A 16,146-nucleotide genomic window follows, 5' to 3' on the forward strand; every position below is an offset into this window, starting at 1 on the left:
CAGGCCAAGTACACTTGATCTCCATTGGCTCAGAAGCATTTTTTTTTTTGGGGGGGGGACACACCCAGTGATGCTCAGGGGTTACTCCTGGAGGGCTTGGGGAAGCCATATGGGACCCCAGGAGGTGTCGAATCCAGGTCAGCAGCGTTACAAGCAAATGCCCTCCCTGCTTTAGATCTATCAGATCTAAATCATCAGATCCATCAGATTTTCCTTTCCCCAAAAGACAAACTTAGTCTGAACCTTGAACCTTTCCAACTGCGACCCCCTGGTCTGCCCACAGAGGGCGCCAAAGAGTCGCGGGGGTCGAGAATCTGGTCCTCCTGGGTAGCCCCGCCCCCAAATGGGAAGCGTCCAATCAGCGCGGGGCTATCTGTACATCCCAGCATCCCTCTAGATGCCCAGACCTGCTCAAAGGTTCCCATGGGCCTTGTCTGGCACCAAATTCCAAAAGGCTCTGACAACCCCAAATCTTTTTGGTTGATAAATGAGAGGGAGGTAACCTGGCTGGGTCTCTAGTGCTGGCAATTCCGTTCACGTTCACTCTGTGGGTACGAATTTTGGGTGTGAGTTTGGAAACAAGGCTGGGTGAGGCCCTAGGGACCTGTTTCCCTGTTACCTAATATTTGCCCTGCGCCCAAAATTAACTTTACCTTTCTAAAATTAGTCTAGCAGTTCTGGACTTGGAAATGGGTCGGTCTCCCCGGACTTCAGGGCTAATTGGGTGCCACCACACCTACATTCAGCTCAATTAGTTGTTCAGATCTTATTTAATATAAGGCTTTGGGAATAAATCCATATTATTATTTATGACAGCAGTTTTTCTCTTTATTTTTTTGGGGGGGGATTGGGACACACCAGCAGGGATCAGGGAGTTCTCCTGGTTCTGGGCTCTAGGATCACTCGTGGAAGGGGGATCGTGGGCCCTATTTGGTGCCAGGGATTAAACCCAGTGGGCTACATGGAAAGCAACTGTTTTAGCTTCTAGATCTAGACTATCTCTCTGGCCCCATAACAGTATCTTTTTGTTTTGTTTTGTTTTGGGGCCATATCACATTGCTCAGGGGTTGTTCCTGGCTCTGCACTCAGAAATCACTCCTGGAAATGCTCAGGGGACCATATGGGACACCATATCACCTGTGGTGATATCACTCTGGGCCCCATGACAGTACCTTAAAAATAGGAATGAAGGAGCTGGAGTGATAGCACTGTGGGAAGGGCATGTGCCTTGCACACTGTCAACCTGGGTTCATCCCCTGGCACTGCAGAAACTGCGTATCTATTTTTGTTTTGTTTTGTTTTGCTTTTTTTTGGGTCACATCCAGCAGTGCTCAGGGGTTACTCCTGGATCTACTCTCAGAAATCAGTCCTGGCAGGCTCAGGGGACCATATGGGATGCCGGAATTCGAACAACCATCCTTTTGCATGCAAGGCAAACAACCTACCTCCATGCTATCTCTCGGGCTCCCTGCGTATCTATCTTCAACAGAACTCTCAGATGTCACAATGCCTAACACTTTCTTATTTCCATCAAAATTAGCAGTGAAATCAGATTTGTTTCCTATAACTACCTAAAATTTTTGTGAATTTCCCTATTTTAAAAATTTATCAAATTTTTCTACTTGCGGGCCATAGCCAACTGTTCTCTGGGCTTACTCCTGGCTCTATATTCTTTTTTTTTTTTTTTTTTTTTGTTTTTGTTTTTGGGCCACACCCGGTGACGCTCAGGGGTTACTCCTGGTTATGCGCTCAGAAGTCGCTCCTGGCTTGGGGGACCATATGGGATGCCAGGGGATCGAATCGCGGTCCGTCCAAGGCTAGCGCAGGCAAGGCAGGCACCTTACCTCTAGCGCCACCGCCCTGCCCCTTGGCTCTATATTCAGGGGTCACTTCTGTCATGTTGGGGATATGTTTGGGATGCTGGTGACTGAACCCATGGTGACTGCCTGCAAGGAAATGCCCTCTCTACTGTACTAAGGCTCCAGCCCCAAGCTTTTTTTTTTTTTTTTTGTCACACCCGGCAACGCTCAGGGGTTACTCCTGGCTCTACACTCAGAAACCACTCCTGGCAGGCTCGGGGGGTTATATGGGATGCCGGGATTTCAACCATTGTCCTTCTGAATGCAAGGCAAATGCTCTACCTCCATACTATCTCTTTGGCCTCCTAGTTTTTCTAATTTTGTGATGTCTTACAGTTCACATTTATTAATCAATTATTTGATTTAGGTTTCTAGATCATACCTGGCAGTGCTCAGTCTACTCCTGGCTCTGTGCTCACGGATCACCCATGGCGGTGCTGGGGGATCATATGGAGTTAGAGTGGGGGTTTGGAGGAAATCAAACCCTCCTGGACTCTTTGGAATTCCGAGCTTCACTGCTGTGGCTGCCCAGGGCCCTTGAAGAAGAGAGAGAAGAGAGACAGTTTCAAACAGGGTGTGTGTGAATCTGGCCTGACCTAGGGTCTCAGTCAAGATAAGGGGGGCAGGGATTTTCATCCTTCTCCAGGAAGAAGCTGGGGAATTCTTGGGCACAGGGACAGTCCTCAGGCAAAGTGTAGGGCAAGATGTTGGGGCTGAGGGCCTTGGCTCACAGGTGATCAAATTAAAACATACATTCACCTACTTTATCTTTTTTTGGGGGGTGGGAATCCCATGCTAAGAGGCACTAAAAGATCAGTTCTGGCTGTACGCTGAGTAATGGCTCCTGGTAGGATTCGGAGACCCTGGGGTTCAAACCTGAGTTAGCCATCTATCTGTAAGGCAGACACCCTCCCTGCTGACCTCCACTCATTTTTTTTTGTTTTGTTTTGTTTTTGGGCCACACTTGGCGGTGCTCAGGGGTTACTCCTGGCTGTCTGCTCAGAAATAGCTCCTGGCAGGCACGGGGGACCATATGGGACACCGGGATTCGAACCAACCACCTTTGGTCCTGGATTGGCTGCTTGCAAGGCAAATGCCGCTGTGCTATCTCTCCGGGCCCCCTCCACTCATTTTAACTCTTTCCATTGCAATTTTTCCTGCTTCTAGAAAATGGAGATAAGGCCAGGTGCAAGGCAGACACCCTCCTGCCTTCTCTCACCACTTTAACTTTCTCCCTTGAAATTTCTCTTGCTTCTAGAAAAATGGAGACAAGAGCCACTTGGCTCTCCACCTGTCTCTCCAAATGTGTCTGTCTTTCTGTATGTCTCTTTCTCTGCTCATTGTTCCCATCTACAGGTACTGAGTCACATTTCTGCCCCACATGCTTGCTGTGGGGCCCTCATAGTTGGAGAAATATTGGGGGGCTTGTCAGCGACGGTACCATGATGGTGCGGATCTCTGTGTTGGAATCCCCAATCTGTGTGACATCCCAGTGACTTGAGGTTTTCTGCAGACCTAACCCACACCTGGGTGTTCAGGGTCCAGGGTACTAAGCAGCCCCCTGCTCAGGCACACATGTGGATGCTCTCTGCCCACTTGTCACCCCCAACCTCCGATTCCCACACTGGGTCACCTGGTTCACTGCAGCATCACGAAGGGATGCTGAGACCCGTCTCATTAAAAACATTTTCTGGTTCAGGGTGCTGGAGGGTCACACCTTGTGGTGCTCAGTGGCCCCTTTAGTATTGGGCTAAACCCAGGACCCAGCGATCTGAAGACCCCTTTGTGTTTTGTGTGTTTATTTGTGTGTTTTGTTTTGGGGGCCACACTCGGTGATGCTCAGAGGTTACTCCTGGCTTTGCACTCAGGAATCACCCTTAGTGGGGCTCCGTGGTGGTGGTCAGGGACCCTATGGAATTCTTGGGGGGTCGAACCCAGGTTGACCACATGCAAGGCAAGCACCTTCCTCTCCATACTATCTCCCCGGGGACCCAACTGGGATGCCTGGAATCAAACCCACATCAGTCATATACAGAGCAAGCACCCTCCCTACAGCAGTAATCCTTTGGCTCTTAGTCCTGGGGACTTTATACGCTTCCTTGCATGACCCAAGACCCAGCCTGCTCTGCTGTCTGCACGAGATCCCTCGTTCTCTGGGGCATCTCCAAAGCCCTGGGATTCCCCTCCCCAGCTCTGACCCTCATCCTCCTACTCCCCTACCTCTCTCATGCCACAAGGACTACATGAACATCAGTGAGACAGACTACTGTTTTCCAACGTTTTTGTGCAAAGGCACACTTTTTTCATTAAAAAAAAAATATCACGAGGCACACCACCATTAAAAAATGTTAAAAAAGGGCCGGAGAGATAGCATGGAGGTAGGGCATTTGCCTTGCATGCAGAACGGTGGTTTAAATTCTGGCATCCCATGTGGTTCCCTGAGCCTACCAGGAGCGATTTCTGAGTAGAGCGAGGAGTAACCCCTGAGGACTGTCAAGTGTGACCCAAAAACAAACAAACAAAAGTTAAAAAAATTTAACTTTATTTTATTATTATTTTTTCTTTCCTTCAAACAGAGCCATATAACTTGAACTATCTTGTTTTGCCCCACAAATGGAGGGAGAAATAATGGATGGTACCAAGACCGAACAGTTGTATGAACATTAAGTAGAAATAAAAAAAAATGATCAGACTTAAACACCAAATCCAAAGCCAATGAGAACAGAATCGATACCCAGTCTGCAACATGCTAGACACAGAGGGGGCCACTTATACTACCAGCCCAGGGTGGGGGGTAAAGGTGGGGGATATGGGATGCATTCTGGGAACAGGGATGGAGGGAGGACAACATTGGTGGTGGGAATGCCCCTGATTCAATGTTGCTATGTGCCTAAAATATTACTGTGAAAGATTTGTAATCCACTTTTTTCAAAATAAAAATAAATCACTAATAAAGAACATTTGTCAATAGAAAAAAATTTAACTCTGTGCCGATATTGACTATAAATAAAGTAATTCTCTTGACTAGGAAGCAAATAAACACAAAGAAATTATTTTATATTTATTTTATTATGAGATAATCTAATGATTGGTCTATTTGTGAGCTGAAGCCACATGTTACGGATAAATTTTGAATTTTTCCCACGGCACACAAGATACTATCTCACGGCACACAGTGGTTGAAACACACTGAGATAGACTACAGTCATTATGACAACATGACTTGAGATGAGCTGGGGAAAGACAGTCCCCAGGCCCAACAAGTGGTGGCCGTGGTCATCTACATGGTCATCTTCGTGGTGGGTGTGCTGGGCAACCTGCTGGTACTGTGGGTGACAGTCTCAGTGGCCCAGCGAATCATCAATGCCATCTGGTTCCTCAACCTGGCTGTGTCCGACTTCCTTTCTTGCCTGGCGCTTCCAATTCACATCGCAACTGTCATGCATTCCACCTGGCCTTTAAGTACAAAGATCTGTCCAATTCTGCACTCAATTTTCCACTTCAACCTCTACGCCAGCGACCTGTTCCTTGCCACCATCAGCGCCGACCGCCTCCTCATAGTCCTTCAACTATCTGGTGCCAGAAGTGCCGCGTGGCCCGACTAGCCAATGGCGTGGTCTAGATGCTGGCTCTGGTGCTTATCATCCTGTCCTTCGTGTTTAAAAGAGACTCCGAGGATTCTGTTTCTAAGAGGGTATCATGCTTTATGGTCTTTGTGAGTGAGAGTGTAAGACTTGCTGTCATGCAATTTGCCCTGAGTTTCCTGGTCCCTCTGGGCATGATGAGTGTCTGCTAAACTTGCCTCTTGCTTCAGAACTGGCGCTGGCCAGCCACACGCTTCACCAAGACTCTCAAGATGGTGGTGGCCATGGTGACCAGCTTCTTCATCTTCTGGCTGTCCTATCAGATTTCCCTCATGATTTTTGTCTTGCTCCCCAGACCCTTCCCTGGCTGGAAGCTCTTATCATTCCTGACTATGGTATGGGTGGCCCTGGCTTCCGTCCACTGCTGTATCAACCCCATTATCTATGTGGGTACTGCCCTGGGCCTCCACATTCAGATCTTCAATTTCCGGGCTGGCCAGCTGCGTCAGTCAATTGCTGACTGACGACTAGGACAAGGAGCGCAAGTCCCACCCTCTTTCCATGGCGGATTCTGAGGTCCCTAAGAACCAGATCCAGGTTTGAGGGTTCCATATCCTACTGGTCTGTGCCCTGGTTGGTGCTCTGCTCAGGACACTCTGATCTGTGGTTTCTGCTGCACTGGCTGATCAGCTCCTGCTCTTCCTTTTTCTTCATCTTCTTTTCTCCTCCTCCACCACCTCCTGGGGGTGCATACCTGGTTAGCTTCACTGCATATTAGCACTGACTTGTGCTCAAGGGGTCAGTCCTGGATTGGAGATGACAGGAGATATCAGTTGCATGCAAGGCAAGTACCTTACCTGCTGTGCTATCTCTTGGATCCTGGACTGTTCTTTGTTTTATTTTATATTTTTTTGTTTTTTTGTTTATGGGCCACAACCCGGTGGCACTCAGGTCTTACTCCTGGATCTGTGCTCAGAAATCTCCTCAGGGAGACAGAGAGATAGTAGATGCGATAGGGGTTTGCTTTGCACGCAGCCTATCCAGGATGGACAGTGGTCTTAATACCAGCATCCCATAGGGTCCCCCGAGATCTGCCAGGAGCGATTTCTGAGCTCAGAGCCAGTTGTAACTCCTGAGTGTCACTGGGTGTGGCCCAAATAAAAAAAAAAGTACACCCTCAGGGCACATTTTAATAAAGGGACTTTTTTTTTTTTTGCTTAGGGGACCCTATTGGAAACTGCAAGGATTGATCCCAGGTCAGCCATAGCCAAGGCAAAAGCCTTCCCTGCTGTGCAGTTGCTTGGGCCCCAATAGGGATTTTGGTAAATGACTTCACACAACCTTTCTCTGTTGGGAAGTGTTTATTATTGTTATCATTATTATTAGGCTCCAGTGTTTTGACTTGGGGCTACATGGGTGCTGGTTGGGGATCAGTGGTGCTGAGTTGAACCCAGGGCTCCATGTGCAAAGCCTGTACTCCCGGACTCTGAGCATCTCCCCATACTGCCTGTCATGCCCATGTCCTTCTGTCCCCTGGAGGAGTTTGTCTGTCTGTTCTTCTGTGCAGTTGCTGCGGATACCCTGTATCTATCTATCTATCTATCTATCTATCTATCTATCTATCTATCTATCTATCTATCTATCTATCTATCTATCTACCTATCATCTATCTATCTATCTATCTATCTATCTATCTATCTATCTATCTATCTATCTATCATCTATCTATCTATCTATCATCTATCTATCTATCTATCTATCTATCTAGATTTTTTTTTGATTTTTGGGTCACTTCAGCAGTGTTCAAGGGTTACTCCTGGCTCTATGCTCAGAAATCGCTCCTAGCTGTCTCGGGGGACCATATCGGATGCCGGGATTGGAACCACCGTACTTCTGCATGCAAGGCAAATGCCCTACCTCCATGCTATCTCTCCGGTCCACCAAATATCTATCTTAAACAGAACTCTCAGATGTCACAATGCCCGACACTTCCTTATTTCCATCGAGATTAGCAGTGGAATCAGATTTGTTTCCAGTAACTACCTAGAATTTCTGTGAATTTTCCTATTTTAAAATGTTATCAAATTTTTCCATTTGCGGGTTACAGCCAACTGTTCTCCAGGCTTACTCCTGACTCTGTCATGTTGTGGGGAACGTTTGGGATGCTGGTGAGTGAGCCCAGGGTGACTGCCTGCAAGCAAATGCCCTCCCTATTGTACTAAACTCCAGCCCCAAGTTTTTCTTTTTTTGTTTTAGTTTTTGGGTCACACCCAGCAGCGCTCAGGGGTTATTCTGGCTCTATGCTCTGGAACCAGTCCTGGCAGGCTCGGGGGACCATATGGGATGCCCAGATTCCAACCACTGTCCATCTGAATGCAAGGCAAATGCCCTACCTCTATGCTATCTCTCTGGCCCCAAGCTTTTCTAATTTTGTGATGTTTTACAGTTCACATTAATTAATTAATTAAGTTATCTAGGTCACACCTGGCAGTGCTCAGGGCCTACTCTTGGCTCTGTGCTCATGGATCACTCCTGCCATCCTGGGGGATTATATGGGATCAGAGTGGGGGCTTGGAGGAAATTGAACCCTCCTAGACCTTTTGGAATCCTGAGCTTCACTGCTGTGGCAGCCCAAGACCCTTGAAGGAGAGAGAGAAGAGAAACAGTTTCAAACGGGGTGTGTGGGAATCTGGCCTGACCGAGGGTTCCAGCCAAGATAAGGGGCCGGAATTTCAGCCTCCTCTAGGAAGGTGGTGTGGGGGATTAAAGAACTCCCAGGGGGCCCGGAGAGATAGCACAGCGGCGTTTGCCTCGAAAGCAGCTGATCCAGGACCAAAGGTGGTTGGTTCATACCCCGGTGTCCCATATCGTCCCCCGTGCCTGCCAGGAGCTATTTCTGAGCAGACAGCCAGGAGTAAGCCCTGAGCATAGCCGGGTGTGGCCCAAAAACCAAAAAAAAAAAGAACTCCCAGAAGGGACCTGTGAGCACCAATGAGGGTGTCCAGCAGAAAGAATGTCATTTCCTCCTGGCCACTTGTTTCCTTTTGTGGGGCTCTAAAAACTGCAGCCCTCAGGCCAAGGGATCCCCAGAGATAGCACCCAGGAGACTTGAGACAGGACTGCGGAAAATGGTGAGTCCAGGGATGCATTTGTGGGTGGCCCTGATGGACCCTTCTCCTCTCTGTGTCTCTGTCTCTTTCTCTCTGTCCTTCTTTCTCTCTCACACACTCTCTGTCTGTATCTCTCTCTCTCCACACCAGCTGTGCTCTGGGCTGACTCCTGTCTCAGCTCTTAGGGATCCTGGTGGGGTTCAGGGAATCTATGGGATGCTGAGGATTGAACCCAGGTCAGCGACATGCAAAGCCAGTGCCTTCCCTGTTGTGCTATGTCTTGGGCTCTGTTCTCTCATTCTGGGCCCCTTTTTTCATCTCTCCTCCTCCCCCTACTTAAATTCTTTCCTTCCTCTTTTCCCTGCCTGAAGTTATTAATCTCCAGCTCTGCACTGCTCAACTGCCCTCAGACCTTTTGTGGGGCTTTGAGATCTCCCCAGAGCCTACCTTCCTTCCTCAATCAGAAAGTCGGAGTGCTCCCTTGGGGTTGGTGGGGGGTCCAGAGCCATGGAAGTGGCAGGTGACACTGGGATCCCTGGAAAAATCCCCTGGCAGGCTCGGGGATCCTCTGGAATGCCAGGGAACAAACCCCAGTTGGCAGCATGCAAGACAATTGTATACTATTTCCCTCCACAGGCTGGAATGAGCCTCTGGGTGTGTCCAGCCAGGTCCTGGCCAGCTGCATTTGTGATCATTTGAAGATTTCTTTGGAGATTCACACAGCAAAGCTTTGTCAGACAGCTGTCCTGGGGACCCTTCCTAGAAACCTCAGAGCATTTCCCCTGGTTTGATTCTGGGGGGTCAATTCAGCCTGGGCAAAAGTGCTAAGGGAGCCCATGGCAGAAAGCACTGGGGCAGCTGTGATTAGAGTGAAAGATGCTGAGACTTTTCCATAACTGCTGTGACGTCTCCCCCCAGTGCCGTCACCAGACAGAGGATGGGGACAGTGGAAGCATCAATGGTCCTGGCAGAAGCAAGACAGTCTGAGCCTTTCTGCTGTGCTGGACATGAACCATTTTGTGACTGGAGCTGGAGAATTCTTGGGGACAGGGACAGTTCACAGGCAAAGTAGGGCAAGATGTTGGGGCTGGGGGCCTTGGCTCAGAGTTAATCAAAGGAAAACATTCACCTACTTTGTCTTTTTTTGGGAGGGTCCCATGCCAAATGGCGCTAAATGAACATCACTTTGTGAACATCTACGCTGAGTAATCACTCCTGGTAGGGTTTGGGGACCCTATGAGATGCTGGGGTTCAAACCTGGGTCAGCCTTCTATCTGCAAGGCAGACACCCTCCTTGCTGTCCTCCTCTCATTTTAAGTTTTTCCCTTGAAATTTCTCTTGCTTCTAGAAAGACCCTATGTGTTTTGTGTGTTTATTTGTGTGCTTTGGTTTGGAGTCACACTTGGTGATGCTCAGCAGTTGCTCCTGGTTTGGTACTCAGGAATCACCCTTAGTGGGGCTCGGTGGTGGTGGTCAGGTACCCTATGAAATTCCTGGGGAATCAAACCCAGGTTGACCATGTGCAAGGCAAGCGTATTCCTATCTCTCCAGGTACCCCCCTCCATTTTTTGGATTCCACAGCTGATTGTCTTCCTTTTATCCTCCCACAGAAAACCTTCCTTCCTCCCTCCCTCCCCTCCCTCCTTTCCTCTCCCTCCCTCCCTCCCTTCCCTCCCTCCCCACTCCCTCCCTCCCTTCCTCTCCCTCCCTCCCCCTCCCTCCCTCCCTTCCTCTCCCTCCCTCCCCCTCCCTCCCCTCCCTCCCTCCCTCCCCTCCCTCCCCACTCCTTCCCTCCCTTCCTCTCCCTCCTTCCCCCTCCCTCCCCTCCCTCCCTTCCCCTCCCTCCCTTCCCTTCCCTTCCCTTCCTTCCCTTCCCCTCCTTCCCTTTCCTTTTCCCTCCTTCCCTTTCCTTTTCCCTCCTTCCTCTTCCTTTTCCCGCCTTCCTCTTCCTCTTCCCTCCTTCCTCTTCCTTTTCCCTCCTTCCTCTTCCTTTTCCCGCCTTCCTCTTCCTCTTCCCTCCTTCCTCTTCCTTTTCCCTCCTTCCTCTTCCTTTTCCCTCCTTCCTCTTCCTTTTCCCTCCTTCCTCTTCCTTTTCCCTCCTTCCTCTTCCTTTTCCCTCCTTCCTTCCTTCCTTCCTTCTTTCCTTCCTTCCTCTTCCTTCCTTCTTTCCTTCCTCCCTCTTCCTTCCTTCTTTCCTTCCTCTTCCTTCCTTCTTTCCTTCCTCTTCCTTCCTTCTTCTTCTTCTTCTTCTTCTTCTTCCTTCCTTCCTTCCTTCCTTCCTTCCTTCCTTCCTTCCTTCCTTCCTTCCTTCCTTCCTTCCTTCCTTCCTTCCTCTTCCTTCCTTCCTTCCTTCCTCTTCCTTCCTTCCTTCCTCTTCCTTCCTTCCTCTTCCTTCCTTCCTCTTCCTTCCTTCCTTCCTCTTCCTTCCTTCCTTCCTCTTCCTTCCTTCCTTCCTCTTCCTTCCTTCCTTCTTTCCTTCCCCTTCCTTCCTTCCTTCCTTCCTTCCTTCCTTCCTTCCTTCCTTCCTTCCTTCCTTCCTTCCTTCCTTCCTTCCTTCCTTCCTTCCTTCCTTCCTTCCTTCCTTCCTTCTTTCTTTCTGTTTTTTTTTTTTTTTTTTTTTTTTTTTTGGTTTTTGGGTCACACCCGGTACGCTCAGGGGTTACTCCTGGCTATGCGCTCAGAAGTCGCTCCTGGCTTGGGGGACCATATGGGACACCAGGGATCGAACCGCGGTCCATCCAAGGCTAGCGCAGGCAAGGCAGGCACCTTACCTCTAGCGCCACCGCCCGGCCCCATCTTTCTTTCTTTCTTTGCCTCATTCATGTTCTACATCCCGGGATTATTTCTGTTGTAGCTCAAGAAACCCACTGGGTTGCCTGGAATCAAACACACATCACCCACATACAAAGCAAGAGTCTTCTCTGAATTGCTAACTCTCTAGCCCTTAGTTTTGGTGACCAACCTCTTCTTTGCATGGCTGCATACTTCAGCTAGCTCTGCTGTCCGCACCCTCATTCTCTGGGGTATTTACAAAGTCTGGGGCTTCCCCTCCCCAGCTCTGACCCTCATCTTCCTTCTCCCCTGTCTCTCTCTTGGCCCCCAGGACTTCATGAACTTCAGCAAAATGAATGACAGTTCCTATGACAACAGAAGTTCGGGGCCCCCGCCTAGTTTCCAGGCCTATGACGTGGTGGCCGTGGTCATCTACATAGTGGTCTTTGTGGTGGGCGTCCCGGGCAACGCGCTGGTACTGTGGGTGACAGTGTCGGAAGCCCGGAGGTCTGTTAACGCCATCTGGTTCCTCAACCTGGCTGTGGCCGACCTCCTCTCCTGCCTGGCGCTGCCCATCCACATCATGACCATCCTCATGCACGGCAACTGGCTTTTAGGCGACACAGCCTGTTCCGTCCTGACCGCAGTCTTCTACATCAACCTCTACGCCAGCGTCCTGCTCCTCGCCACCATCAGCGCCGACCGCTTCCTCCTCGTCTTCCGACCCATCTGGTGCCAGAAGTACCGCATGGCCAGGCTGGCCTGGCTGGCCAGTGGCGTGGCCTGGATGCTGGCTCTCGTGCTCACCATCCCGTTCTTAGTGTTCGGAGAATTCTTCGAGGACTTCCTTTCCCAAACGGCCCTTTGTGTTGTAGTCTTAACGATTGGCAGAGAAGATTTTGACCTTGCTTTCAACGTCACGCTCTTTTTCCTGACTTTCCTGGGCCCCCTGGTCACGATGATCGTCTGCTACAGTTGCCTCTTGCTTCGGGCCTGGCGCCGGCCGGCCACGCGCTCCACCAAGACCCTCAAGGTGGTCGTGGCCGTAGTGACCTGCTTTTTCATCTTCTGGCTGCCCTACCAGGTTACCAGGATGATAGTAGTCATGTGGGACATAAACTCCTACAAATCATTTTATGTCTTCCCATCCAGGATAGAAATGGCCCTGGCTTATGTTAACTGCTGCATCAATCCCATTATTTATGTAGCTGCCGCCCGGGGCCTCCACATCCGGGTCTTCAAGTTCCGGCCTGGCCGGCTGCGTCAACTGCTGACCGAAGGCTAGGACCCGGAGAGCAAGTCCCACTCACTGTCCACAGTGGATTCTGAGGTCCCCAAGAGCAACACCCTGATGTGAGGGTTCCATGGCTCGCAGCCTTGTGCCCTGGTATGTGCTCTGCCCAGGACACGGAGATCCATCATTTCTGCTGCCACTGGCCGGTCCAGCTCCTGTTCTTCTTTTTTCTTCATCTTCTTTTCTCCTCCTCTTCTGCCTAATTCTTCTCACCAACACCACCTTTCTCTTTTGTTTGGTTTCTGGGTCACTCCCGGCGGCACTCAGGAATTACCCCTGGCTCTATACCCAGAAATCTCTCCTGGCAGCCTCGGGGGACCATCTGGAATGTCGGGGTTCAAATCACCATCCTTCTGCACGCAAGGCAAATGCCCTACCTCCCTGCTATCTCTCCAGCCTCCTGGCTCTGTTCTTAAGAATTCATCCTGGCAGTGCACAGATGACCCTATGGGTTGTGGGGGATCAAATCTGGGTCATTCCCATGTAGTGCCCTTTCCATTGTAATATCACTCTGGCCCCCAAATGTTATAACTCTATAAGCTAACCAAATAAATAAGACAAGAACCTTTGAATGGCTCTTCCTTGTCTCTCCCTATTCCCCTCTGTGGTCGCCTCTTTTGAAATCACATCGAACTGAGAGCCAAATGTTGGCATCGAAAGGAAGAGATGCAGATTTCAGGCCTGTGGCCCCTTACTTGCCCCTCAATGCCCCAGTCTGCTCCTTCTCTCACTGCTGCAACTTACTTCTTTCTAGAATGTTCCTGTTTGGGGGGGGGCATGGCAGAATGGAAAGGTGCTCACGGTGGTGGTAGATAGAAGAGGAACTGGGGGAATATGAGGAGCTTCTCCAGATGTCAAAGCGAAAGGCTGTAGACCAGAACTAGCAGCATTGCAAGCCAGTGGGAGTTCGTCGTCGTGGAAAAATGGTCTGCCTCTGGGATCATGCGGTGGGTGAATGTGGTGTGTGTATATGTGTATGTGTATGTGTGTGTGTGTGTTTTCCCATGCTCTGCAATGCTCATTGCTTACTCCTGGCTCTGTGCTCAGGAATCACTCATGAATGAGTTCAGGGGACCCTATGGAATGCCCGGGATCAAAGCCAGATCACCTGCGTGCACAGCCAATACCCTCCCCCACATGACTGTTGCTCCAGCCCCATGAATTCACCTTGTGTTTTTACAAAATGACAAACCAAAGCAGTCTGGGTGCTCTGAAGCCTGGAAATCAAATACAATCCAGTTGGAAAGTTGGTCATGGCTTGCAAACCTTGCTGTGCCATGTTTTGTGTGTGTGGGCAAGTGTGTGGTGGTCTGATTGATTCAGTTCTTCAGTGCTGGACCTAGATAAATCCTTTGACACTTTCAGAAGGTAAGAGAGGTTGGAAGATGAATGGGACTTGAGGCCAGAGCGATGGAGCAGAGGGTCCGGCATTGACTGAATATGGATGGTACCCAGGTTAAAGCCCGGCATCGTGTAGGGTCCCCCACACCCTGCCAGGAGTGGTCTCTGGGCAAAGAAAGTACATGTGGAGCATGTGTGAGGCCCGGGTTCAATCTCTGCCACCTTGTGCACCCCAAGATGCCTCTGAGTTATCGCTGGAATCCCTGAGCATCCTAACACACAAATCTTACCAAAATCAAAAGCTAAAGTGGGTCAGGATTGTGGAGCATAGTTTTTGTGTGGGAAGCCCATATCTGGTTCCCAGAACTTTAAAGCTCACCAAATAGCTGCCAGGATGGCTAATTTGATCACTGCTAGAATCACCGGACTTTTCTGGAGTGTGATCGCAGTAACCTGCAAGGTTTCCGGGCTTTTGCAGGTTTCTGCAATAAGTGGCAAGTTCGCCTGCTAATCCACTGCTGAAAGGCTGCAGAGGACTGAAGGGCCCCGCTGCTGGGACAGAGAGAGAAGATAGAAGGGAGAGGGAGAGGAGAGGAGAGGAGAGAGAATGAAATAAGAGGCCAGAGAAATAGTGCAAGTAAGACACTTGCCATACACAGCCAGACCCTGGTATCATCCCCGCCCTGTAGATCCAGAAAACACCATCAGTCACAGAGCTAGGAGTATCCCCTAAGCACCGCCTTGTGATCTCAAAACAGAAAAAAAAAAAAAAAAAAAAAAAGAACAGACAGCTCAGTGAACTTCTCTGGTTTGAAGCTTTCTGCAGCCTCTGAAATGAGCGTGCAGCCACCAGAGGATGCTCTGTGCTTCATTTGAAGCTGTGGCTATGGGGTTGCCAATGGCTGTTGGTCTGCTAGTAACCATCAGGAAGTGGCCAAGGAAGTGCCTTCAGCGCCGAGATCCTCCAGCTTGTAAAAAATGAAACATTATTCCTTTTTGGGGGCCTGGGGACACATCTAGTCTTGCTCATGGCTTCTCCCCACTTGCAATCTCGGATCACTCCTGGTGGGACTTGGGGGAACCTTATGGGATGTTCAGAAACCAACCTCATATTGGCTGGGTAACAAGGCAGGTGCCCTATTTGCTGTATTGCTCAGATCTTTGGAGTTTTTTTTTTTTTGGTGGGGGCCGTGCACACTTGTCTGCCTAGGTTTCCAGCTCTGTGCTATGCACTCAGTAATGACTCCTGGCTTGGGGGACCATATGGGATTCCGGGTGATCGAACTGCGGTCCATCTAAGGCTAGCGCTTGCAAGGCAGACACCTTACCTCTAGAGCCACCTCTCTGGCCCCAGGAGATATCAGTTGCATGCAAGGCAAGTACCTTACCTGCTATTCTGTCTGTGGGACCCTGGACTATTTTTTGTTTTGTTTTGTTTATGAGCCACAACCTGCATCTCTCAATGCTCTCTCCTAGCTCTGTGCTCAGAAATATCTCCTGGGAGGCTCGGAGTAACCATATAGGATGCTGGGGATCAAACCTTGGTCCGACCTGGGTAGGCTGTTGCAAGGCAAAGGCCCTTCCAGCTGTACTATTGCTTGGCCCCAATAGGGCTTTAGCTCAATGGCTTTTTTCTTTTTACTGTTTTAGATTTTGTTTATTATCTTTACTTAAGCACCATAATTACAAATATATTTGTCGTTGGATTTCAGTTATAAGAAGTAAAACTCCAGGGCCGGAACAATAGCATAGTGGTATGGTATTTGCCTTGCACACAGCTGACCCAGAAGGACCTGAGTTTGATTCCCAGCATCCCATATGGTCCCCGAAAGCCAGGAGCAATTTTTGAGTGCAGAGCCAGGAGTAATCCCTGAACATCTCTGTGTGTGGCCCAAAAACCAATAAAAAGATAGTACACCCTCAGGGCACATTTTAATAAAGGACTTTTCGTTTTGCATAGGGGGCCCTATTGGATACTGCAGGGAATGAATCCAAGTTAGCCATCTGCAAGGCAAAAGCCTTCCCTGCTGTGCAGTCAGTCGCTCTGGCCCCAATAGGGCTTTTGCTGAATGGCTTCACACAACCTGCTCTATAATTGGGAAGTGTTTATTATTGTTATTAGGCTCCAGTGTTTTGACTTGGGGCTACATGGGTGCTGGTTGGGGGACAGGTGGTGCTGGAGTTGA

General features: G+C 49.6%; 1 protein-coding gene across 1 annotated transcript; it reads left to right on the forward strand.

The window, feature by feature from the left end:
• The first annotated feature begins 5,481 nt into the window (after positions 1-5,481).
• LOC126028584 (C5a anaphylatoxin chemotactic receptor 1-like) lies at positions 5,482-12,610 on the forward strand. Its single transcript, XM_049787535.1, has 4 exons — positions 5,482-5,553; positions 5,674-5,838; positions 5,975-6,040; positions 11,657-12,610. The coding sequence occupies exons 1-4, from the start codon at positions 5,482-5,484 to the stop codon at positions 12,608-12,610; spliced, it is 1,257 nt and encodes a 418-aa protein (XP_049643492.1).
• The last annotated feature ends 3,536 nt before the right edge of the window (positions 12,611-16,146 follow it).

The sequence above is a fragment of the Suncus etruscus genome, chromosome 14, assembly GCF_024139225.1.
Source record: "Suncus etruscus isolate mSunEtr1 chromosome 14, mSunEtr1.pri.cur, whole genome shotgun sequence".
Lineage (NCBI taxonomy): Eukaryota > Metazoa > Chordata > Mammalia > Eulipotyphla > Soricidae > Suncus > Suncus etruscus.